General features: G+C 42.5%; 1 protein-coding gene across 1 annotated transcript in view; it reads right to left on the reverse strand.

Moving 5' to 3' along the window:
- The window catches only part of mfsd14ba (major facilitator superfamily domain containing 14Ba), a 30145-nt gene extending 19410 nt beyond the window's left edge, over positions 1 to 10735 (reverse strand). Inside the window, exons 1-7 of the mRNA XM_052458350.1 lie at positions 9992 to 10735; positions 8314 to 8412; positions 6985 to 7047; positions 6446 to 6573; positions 5977 to 6091; positions 4085 to 4303; positions 3758 to 3871 (exon numbers count right to left, since the gene is read on the reverse strand). Of these exons, the coding sequence (XP_052314310.1) occupies positions 3758 to 3871; positions 4085 to 4303; positions 5977 to 6091; positions 6446 to 6573; positions 6985 to 7047; positions 8314 to 8412; positions 9992 to 10072 (819 nt within the window). The 5' untranslated portion in view covers positions 10073 to 10735. The remainder of the gene's footprint in view (positions 1 to 3757; positions 3872 to 4084; positions 4304 to 5976; positions 6092 to 6445; positions 6574 to 6984; positions 7048 to 8313; positions 8413 to 9991) is intronic.
- Between the last annotated feature and the right edge of the window lie 277 nt (positions 10736 to 11012).

Below are 11012 nucleotides of genomic sequence, written 5' to 3' on the forward strand. Positions count from 1 at the left end.
CAATCCGAAATTCCTTTTTGATACTGTCGCAAAGCTAACTAAAAAGCAGCATTCCCCAAGAGAGGATGACTTTCACTTTAGCAATGATAAATTCATGAACTTCTTTGAGGAAAAGATTATGATTATTAGAAAGCAAATTACGGACTCCTCTTTAAACCTGCGTATTCCTCCAAACCTCAGTTGTCCTGAGTCTGCACAACTCTGCCAGGACCTAGGATCAAGAGAGACGCTCAAGTGTTTTAGTACTATATCTCTTGACACAATGATGAAAATAATCATGGCCTCTAAACCTTCAAGCTGCATACTGGACCCTATTCCAACTAAACTACTGAAAGAGCTGCTTCCTGTGCTTGTCCCTCCTATGTTGAACATAATAAATGGCTCTCTATCCACTGGATGTGTACCAAACTCACTAAAAGTGGCAGTAATAAAGCCTCTCTTGAAAAAGCCAAACCTTGACCCAGAAAATATAAAAAACTATCGGCCTATATCGAATCTTCCATTCCTCTCAAAAATTTTAGAAAAGGCTGTTGCGCAGCAACTCAGTGCCTTCCTGAAGACAAACAATGTATACGAAATGCTTCAGTCTGGTTTTAGACCCCATCATAGCACTGAGACGGCACTTGTGAAGGTGGTAAATGACATTTTAATGGCATCGGACCGAGGCTCTGCATCTGTCCTCGTGCTCCTAGACCTTAGTGCTGCTTTTGATACCATCGATCACCACATTCTTTTGGAGAGATTGGAAACCCAAATTGGTCTACACGGACATGTTCTGGCCTGGTTTAGATCTTATCTGTCTGAAAGATATCAGTTTGTCTCTGTGAATGGTTTGTCCTCTGACAAATCAACTGTAAATTTCGGTGTTCCTCAAGGTTCTGTTTTAGGACCACTATTGTTTTCACTATACATTTTACCTCTTGGGGATGTTATTCGAAAACATAATGTTAACTTTCACTGCTATGCGGATGACACACAGCTGTACATTTCAATTAAACATGGTGAAGCCCCAAAATTGCCCTCGCTAGAAGCATGTGTTTCAGACATAAGGAAGTGGATGGCTGCAAACTTTCTGCTATTAAACTCGGACAAAACAGAGATGCTTGTTCTAGGTCCCAAGAAACAAAGAGATCTTCTGTTGAATCTGACAATTAATCTTAATGGTTGTACAGTCGTCTCAAATAAAACTGTGAAGGACCTCGGCGTTACTCTGGACCCTGATCTCTCTTTTGAAGAACATATCAAGACCATTTCGAGGACAGCTTTTTTCCATCTACGTAATATTGCAAAAATCAGAAACTTTCTGTCCAAAAATGATGCAGAAAAATTAATCCATGCTTTTGTCACTTCTAGGTTAGACTACTGCAATGCTCTACTTTCCGGCTACCCGGATAAAGCACTAAATAAACTTCAGTTAGTGCTAAATACGGCTGCTAGAATCCTGACTAGAACCAAAAAAAATATCATAGTACTCCAGTGCTAGCCTCTCTACACTGGCTTCCTGTCAAAGCAAGGGCTGATTTCAAGGTTTTACTGCTAACCTACAAAGCATTACATGGGCTTGCTCCTACCTATCTCTCTGATTTGGTCCTGCCGTACATACCTACACGTACGCTACGGTCACAAGACGCAGGCCTCCTAATTGTCCCTAGAATTTCTAAGCAAACAGCTGGAGGCAGGGCTTTCTCCTATAGAGCTCCATTTTTATGGAACGGTCTGCCTACCCATGTCAGAGACGCAAACTCGGTCTCAACCTTTAAGTCTTTACTGAAGACTCATCTCTTCAGTGGGTCATATGATTGAGTGTAGTCTGGCCCAGGAGTGGGAAGTTGAACGGAAAGGCTCTGGAGCAACGAACCGCCCTTGCTGTCTCTGCCTGGCCAGTTCCCCTCTTTCCACTGGGATTCTATGCCTCTAACCCTATTACAGGGGATCAGTCACTGGCTTACTGGGGCTCTCTCATGCCGTCCCTGCAGGGGGTGCGTCACCTGAGTGGGTTGATTCACTGTTGTGGTCATCCTGTCTGGATTGGCGCCCCCCTTGGGTTGTGCCGTGGCGGAGAACTTTGTGGGCTATACTCAGCCTTGTCTCAGGATGGTAAGTTGGTGGTTGAAGATATCCCTCTAGCGGTGTGGGGGCTGTGCTTTGGCAAAGTGGGTGGGGTTATATCCTTCCTGTTTGGCCCTGTCCGGGGTGTCCTCGGATGGGGCCACAGTGTCTCCTGACCCCTCCTGTCTCAGCCTCCAGTATTTATGCTGCAGTAGTTTGTGTCGGGGGCTAGGGTCAGTTTGTTATATCTGGAGTACTTATCCTGTCCTATTCGGTGTCCTGTGTGAATCTAAGTGTGCGTTCTCTAATTCTCTCCTTCTTTCTTTCTCTCTCTCGGAGGACCTGAGCCCTAGGACCATGCCCCAGGACTACCTGACATGATGGCTCCTTGCTGTCCCCAGTCCACCTGGCCATGCTGCTGCTCCAGTTTCAACTAACCTGAGCCCTAGGACCATGCCCCAGGACTACCTGACATGATGACTCCTTGCTGTCCCCAGTCCACCTGGCCATGCTGCTGCTCCAGTTTCAACTGTTCTGCCTTACTATTATTTGACCATGCTGGTCATTTATGAACATTTGAACATCTTGGCCATGTTCTGTTATAATCTCCACCCGGCACAGCAAGAAGAGGACTGGCCACCCCACATATGCTCTCTCTAATTCTCTCTTTCTTTCTCTCTCTCGGAGGACCTGAGCCCAAGGACCGTGCCCCAGGACGACCTGACATGATGACTCCTTGCTGTCCCCAGTCCACCTGACCGTGCTGCTGCTCCAGTTTCAACTGTTCTGCCTTGTTACTATTCGACCATGCTGGTCATTTATGAACATTTGAACATCTTGGCCATGTTCTGTTATAATCTCCACCCGGCACAGCCAGAAGAGGACTGGCCACCCCACATAGCCTGGTTCCTCTCTAGGTTTCTTCCTAGGTTTTGGCCTTTCTAGGGAGTTTTTCCTAGCCACCGTGCTTCTACACCTGCATTGCTTGCTGTTTGGGGTTTTAGGCTGGGTTTCTGTACAGCACTTTGAGATATCAGCTGATGTACGAAGGGCTATATAAATAAAATTTGATTTGATTTGTATGCTCGTAGCCTAGTGTTTAGAGCGTTGGACTAGTAACCGAAGGTTGCGAGTTCAAACCCCCGAGCTGACAAGGTACAAATCTGTCGTTCTGCCCCTGAACAGGCAGTTAACCCACTATTCCCAGGCCGTCATTGAAAATAAGAATATGTTCTTAACTGACTTGCCTGGTTAAATAAAGGTAAAATGATTTATTTATTTTTTTAAATGTATGCTCCTACCTGTATATGTATGCTCCCACCTGTATATGTATGATCCTACCTGTATATGTATGATCCTACCTGTATATGTATGCTCCCACCTGTATATGTATGCTCCTACCTGTATATGTATGCTCCTACCTGTATGTATAACTTTATGAGCTGGATTTCCTAATGTTTTGCAATTTGTTTATTTACATTTGCACTCATTCACATATTTAGCTAGCAGCCTCCATGGAAATCCTCTTTTACTTGTGCTAATTTTGTTAGCATTCTGGTAATAGAAGCCCAATTGTTTTTTTGTGTTTTTTTGGAGACCCCTTTTGTACTAAGCCAGTAATACTGTAAATCCTGGTGTGAGAGAAGAACGGTATGAGGATTTGAAAATCTGGATACAGTCCGACCCTAGGAACAAGTTGGATATTTACCTGTCTAAGATATAGGAAGAAACTGGAGTATTGACCAGCCTCAGGTAGGTAGGACAGGAACACGGTTATACAGATGAGAAGAACTGTGGGATCCTTTCCCACTTTCCTCATCGACTGCAAACAAGAGAGACACCAAAGGCTTTAAACTAACAGAGAGAGACACCAAAGGCTTTAAACTAACAGAGACACCAAAGGCTTTTTAAAATGGCCACAAACACTGATGAAGCTAGGTAGCCTACTAACGTGTATGTACGTATAGTATATCCCAGGCCGATCTCATTGACTCATAGCATGGTATAGCATGGCATAGAATACTGTAGCACTCACCTGGAAGGGGTCTGCCTGCTCCCAGGTGATAGGTGCTCCCCAGGTGTTGAGTCTCATCTTCTCCGGTAGGGACTCAGGCACGGCCAGCAGGATGAAGCAGATGTCTGCCAGAGCCACCAGCGTAGCCACCAACACCACCAGGTTGTCACCGTAACACGCGGACAGGTACGCCCCGATGGCTGGACTCGTCACCAGGCTGGCTGCAAACGTAGCCGACACCTAGAGGAAAACACAGAGGACAAGGTGTGTTTTAAACGAGTCTTTTTTTTTTTTAGGTCTATTTATATTTAATCACGATAGTCCACTCAGCAACAATTGTCACAGTTATCCATGAAGTCTTGTAGTGCATTTATTATTTTTTAATGGTATTGGAGCCAATAGCTGTCAATGACCCAATGTATGCAGCTATTTTTCACATTTAACACGTGGTTAAGCTATACAAAGGGAACTTAATTCATGTTAATAAATGCTATTCTTCATTCAACGCCAAGATGCAAAATACAAAGTGAAAAGGATGAGAGAATTCAATGGCATATGACACACTGCATACTGTGACCTCAAGGGAGTGCATGAGATCTGAAATCACTGTGTGAAGGATTGTAAAAACATGACACAACCAACATCTATTCAACACAACAGAACACATTGCATAACCCATATAGAAGTGCAGACCTTGATCTTCACCCACATAACTGTCAAATAGAATTGGAAAGATAATTATCCACTACCCTTTACCCCAATCAACTGAGGAAAACACTGTACATCAGGGATGGGCAACTGGCGGCCAAACTTACTGTTGAGAGTTAGAATAGTAGGATACACCAGGTGCAATTTCAAAACGTGGTTGTGCATCAGCAGTTTTCCTCTTGTTATGTCAATCACTGACAGTCACTCAATTAGCCCATGTCAGCTAAATATTTTGTTGATTGGTAAGTTATTAAGAATTACCAGCCTGGGGGGCCCCATTGATTTTGTTAGTCACACACTCAGATATCACATTCAAAACCGAAAACATTTCTATCCACCATATTGCAAAATGTGTAGAATTGCATGAAATTAGTTAGAAGATTGCTCAATTTCCTCTCCTCCCCATAGCAAAATGTATAGAATTGCATGAAATTAGTTAGAAGATTGCTCAATTTCCTCTCCTCCCCATAGCAAAATGTATAGAATTGCATGAAATTAGTTAGAAGATTACTCAATTTCCTCTCCTCCCCATAGCAAAATGTGTAGAATTGCATGAAATTAGTTAGAAGATTACTCAATTTCCTCTCCTCCCCATAGCAAAATGTGTAGAATTGCATGAAATTAGTTAGAAGATTACTCAATTTCCTCTCCTCCCCATAGCAAAATGTATAGAATTGCATGAAATTAGTTAGAAGATTGCTCAATTTCCTCTCCTCCCCATAGCAAAATGTATAGAATTGCATGAAATTAGTTAGAAGATTACTCAATTTCCTCTCCTCCCCATAGCAAAATGTATAGAATTGCATGAAATTAGTTAGAAGATTGCTCAATTTCCTCTCCTCCCCATAGCAAAATGTATAGAATTGCATGAAATTAGTTAGAAGATTACTCAATTTCCTCTCCGCCCCATAGCAAAATGTATAGAATTGCAGCAAACTTGTTTCAAAACTAACATTTTCTCTACGCCCCGCTTTCAAGAGGAGGAGCAGGTAAAATATTTTGCTCACAAGGTGGGGGCCCACAAAAAAAATAACTTTGCTGAAGGCTAGGGCCGGCTCTGACTGCATATGTAGGTATGGATGTGGGTACGCAGGAGAACGAACCACTACGGCCCCTCATGATGAGTTCAGATGTTTTGTGGCCCCCACTCCCATCAGTGACCCATCCCTGCTGAAGTCATAATAAAAATTGAACTAGCTCTTTACCAGTCCGTATGCTGTGCTTCTTTCATGCTCCTCGGTGACATCAGAGACATAAGCAAAGATGACAGAGAAGGTGACAGAGAAAGCCCCTGACATGGAAATCGCTGCAAAGTACCACCTGAGGGAGAAAACATTATGTCAGTCACATCCAAGGCAGTGCATTCCACACCACATATTTGACAAATAAGATCAACAAACACTCCCACAGACTCTAAAGCTAAAGATCTATTGACAGGCATCAAAATGTTTACCAATTTGAAAGGCTGACTGAAATGGTTAAAACATATGGTAGTTTGTGCATAGGTGGGATAATATGGTATTTTAATCTAAACTAGCACTGTTACAACAGCACTACACACAAATCCCTGTTTACATGTACTTATTGTTTAATTCAAATCAAAAGACACAATGAATACTGAACCAAATCACAGCAGTGTTTTTTTCTTGGTCAGAAGACAGGTGCAGGACTTACCAGGGACTGAGTCTCATGAGCGGGATGGGGGCACAGGTGAAGAACACAGTGACCAATAGGAAGGACCGCCTGCCCCACACATCTGACAGGGCACCAATCAGAGGGGCGCTCATGAAGGACAGGAGGCCCTGTGGCGGAGGAGGGTCAAGAGGGGGAGGAGCCTCTGTTAAGAACACCATGTTACCGGGAACCCGTAATGAGAAGCCTCATTGATCTTTAGTGTAAATGAGAGTGAGCTGAATTATAATCAAGTAGCAGCAAGAAAATGGCTGCCCTTTGCTCTCCTGAAATGACATATGATAAACTTATAATTAAACTTATACATCACTAGTTATTATTTCATAAGATACTAGATTTTTTTTAAAATAGAGTACTAGAATGCTGCTTTTGTTCAATCGCTCAGGGATGCAACTCTACGGGGATCCTCAAAGCAGTGATCAATAAATTACGTAATTGGTTAATTATTTTGGAGATATACTGTTCGTAGTCTGCCAAACAACAGTTTTGTATTTAAGTTACTTCTATGCCTGATATCTTACCTTCACACCTTGAATAAGGCCATTCATCAGAAATGTGTGCTGTGGAAACGTTTCATGTAAAACCTGCAAAAATAAACCACAGAGAAACCACAAAGATCTTTAAAAAGGGTCTCTTGCACAGATAGGGTGCCAACTGCCAAGAATCCATAGACACACACACAGACAGCTGTGTGCTTAACAAGCGGTTTTACAAGCCAAGAAACCTACCCTACAGAGAGAAGACTAGAAGAGACAGATGGGGATGAAAATAAGAGACAGACTGGCAGTGAGAGTGAGAAAGAGAGCAAGAGAGAGTTGATGGCTGTGCTACAGATATACTGAACAAAAATATAAAACCCAACAATTTCAAAGATTTTACCGAGGTACAGTCCATATAAGGAAATCAGTCAATTGAAATAAATGCATTTGGCACTAATCTATGGATTTCACAAGACTGGGCAGGGGCACAGCCATGGGTAGGCTTTGGAGGGCATAGGTCCACTCTCTAGGGAGCCAGACCCAGCCGAACATCATTTGTTTTTCCCAACAAAAGGGCTTTATTACAGACGGAAATATTCCTCAGCACCCCCCTTTGATGATCCCACTGGTGAAGAAGCCGTATGAGCCGGTCTGCCGTTGTGAGGCCGGTTGGACGTACTGCCAAATTCTCTACAATAACAGAGCCGGCTTATGGTAAAGAAATTAACATTTAAACTATCTGGCAACTGCTCTGTTGAACAACCCTGAAGTCAGCATGCCAATTGCACACTCCCTCAACTTGAGTCATCGGTGGTGTTGTGTGACAAAACTGCACATTTTCGAGTGTCCTTTTATTGTCCCCAGCAAAAGGTTCACATATGTAATGATCATGCTGTTTAAACAGTTTCTTGATATGCCACACCTGTCAGGTGGATGGATTATCTTGGCAAATGAGAAATGCTCACTAACAGGGTTGTAAACAAATTTGTGCACAACATTTGAGATAAAAAAGCTGTTTGTGCATATGGAACATTTCTGGGATCTTTTATTTCAGCTCATGACACTTGGGACCAACACTTTACATGTTGCATAGATAGATAAAATAGATAGATCCAATAAAATGGATAAGATAGATAATCCTGCAGCAACAGGACATTTAAATTATGTGAATTATAATGAATGGTCATTTTATAGAGGTTGATACATTTTTCATAAAGAGAAAGGCAAGTCTAATTTCTAAATGGAATTTACAAACTTCAGAAGCCATTTAAACCTCAAATACACTAAACATTTTTAATTGTCCTGCTTCAGGGTGATCAAATTAAGATCCTACATCTGAAAACAGACAGGCCAGCTGGAGATGGAACTCACTGTCAGCATGGGAGTGGTGAGGAGACCCCAGGCAAAGAACTCCAGGAAGATGACCACAACAGCATGGGAGACACTGGGTCTGCCAATGCCATGGCCCGGCTGCAACACACAGGAAAGAAAGGTGGCCATTTTAGACAGTGTTCGATCCAATTTTAAAACATCCACCAAATGAACAGCTCTCACAGTGTGATAATTTTTTCAACAGCATTTCAAAAAGGCTACCATTTACTGAGTCTATTGTCTAATGATGCTGTCTGAATGGGATTATCTAGATTAAATCAGTCTACATCTAAATCAATAAGAAAAAGAAATCCCACTGCTCCACTTCTCTTTCAAGGTGAATAAGTCACTGTCTTTGCTATTTGAAGACATCCACGTGGGGACCTCTGAAGGAGTCCATCAGTGGTCTTTGAGGAAGGCAGAGATAGGGGAGCACAGGCCCCGAGCTACTTCACAGCACAGTGATGCAGCCTTCAGTCTTGGGAAGATTGGGACAGGGCCGTTTAATGACAGAAGAGATTGAATGTGGGCCTTCTATTACTATCCCTCGTGTTGATGACAGTGAGTGCACTGAGTTTGTCTGTGTATATGTGATATGTATGCATGAGTGAGAACTGGGGGAGAGTGTGATGTCATCTCAGCTCGCTGTCATGCAAGGTGGAAATCACGTCATGATCACCGAGCCTAATCTGTGGAATTAGACATACAGTAGCCAGGCTTTATGGCGATTCAATCACTGCTGGCTTTTCAATGTTGTGAAAAATAGAGTCAGGCCTAAGCATTTAGTTGTGTTAATTACAAATAAAACCCCTAATATAAAATTCATGTCTCAATCGACTTTGATGCATAGCTCAGACTAATAACAGAATCCTTGTTAAACCTTGAATACACTACACTTTTGCATTGCCTGCTTTGTAGGGTAATTCTCCCAAAAAATAGTTATTAAATTAAGATCCTACATCTGGATAGTACAAAATGTAATGTTTTCCTTTTTTAAAAACATGTTTATGCCATCTGTGATTGTGTTTTTGGTCCAGGTCATCCTTCCTTTCCAAGGTAACACCATGGTAACACCTTCCATGGTCCTGACAGCTGGCTATTGGCTAGAGCACAGCCAGCATCAACAACAACTATTATCCAAATATTAATTTGAAAACAATACATTATCGTGATAATGCATTCTGTCTATGAATACATGGTTATGGAATTATCATGCAAACAGCTTGCGTTGGGGGGAAGTCGGAGGATGTTATGTAATGTCAGCGGCATATCAATAGTATACAGGCTTCAATAAGCTCCTCCGCAGCTATAGGCCTTAAGGCGCTACCCCGAGATATTACCGGCCGCGTCCTTCCAATAGGCGTTCCAACGTAACCGTCTATCATTATTGATCATCTAATAACACATTGATCCACAATTCAAAACGGATTAGTAATAGGTTTAGCGCAAGAATGTGTCGCACTTTGGGCTGACAGAGCCGTTTCATTTTCACAAGGTATCTCGAGTACACAATGTCCGCTTATGTCATTGCCTGCTGCTACCGCAGGCGCACTCACAGCTGATACTCCACCGTTGGCAGTTTATGTGAAATCGGTTACATTGTTACATTACACAAATACTATAGGCTACATTCCCGGTTGCAATAGGCTAGCGAAATAAAGACGATTAATTCACATACCGTGGGCCCATCTTTCATGATAATTTTCTTGACCAACACTATACGGTTGGTACCCTGTTGATCTTTCTCTCCCGGAGTCATCTCCTCATTACATTTTGCCGGAGTTACATAGAATCCATGCTGCGTAGGGATCTTCGGTTCACCCGCTTCTTCCAGGATGCCTTCTTATTTAGCCTTGGAAGGCTAACTGTAAAAAAAATACGTGTTTATAAGCCAGTAGTCCGACCGAATCGACAACAAATGCGAATAATGTACAAAATGGATATTGCAAACGTCATCAACACGTCCTCTCGATTCACTCTGTACAGAGGACAGCGCACTCCAGCGATGGAAGATTAGAGATGGTGCTGACTGCGGATCAGTGTGTGGTTTTATGGCACCGTTTTACGCATCAGCTTGTTGTCTGGGGAAGGTTGAGAAAACTGGTCTGAGACCAGATTTAGGGCTCAACACCGTTTCCTGCAGCCACGAAAGAAGGACGCGCAGTACCCGGAAACAACGAATCTATTGTGGTTTATTCTCTGGTCCAAATAAAACATTTAGTTGTGGTTAACTTTATTGTATTGAAAGAGAGAGCACAACTCAGCTTACTCTGATAAACATGAGTTGTTTTCTAATATTCAAAATGCTATATGGGGCGGCAGGGTCGCCTAGTGGTTAGATCGTTGGACTAGTAACCTGAAGGTTGCAAGTTCAAACCCCCGAGCTGTCGTTCTGTCCCTGAACAGGTAGTTAACCCACTGTTCCTAGGCCGTCATTGAAAATAAGAATTTGTTCTTAACTGACTTGCCTGGTTAAATAAAGGTTAAAAAAAATACATATTTGGTAGGCCAAATGAGGAAACATATGCTGCATTGCATCTAGGTGCTTTACCCAGAAATACCATGTCAAAAATAGGATTAAGATTCCATTAATATTATTACTGCTCCGATGCTTTTAGAACCATCTTCCATATAGGAGAAAATTATGCATTGCCGGTTTTCCTTGCAGGTGTAATTGAATGACGCGCCGCCTACCAATG

Source organism: Oncorhynchus keta, chromosome 12 (assembly GCF_023373465.1).
Source record: "Oncorhynchus keta strain PuntledgeMale-10-30-2019 chromosome 12, Oket_V2, whole genome shotgun sequence".
Classification (NCBI taxonomy): Eukaryota; Metazoa; Chordata; class Actinopteri; order Salmoniformes; family Salmonidae; genus Oncorhynchus; species Oncorhynchus keta.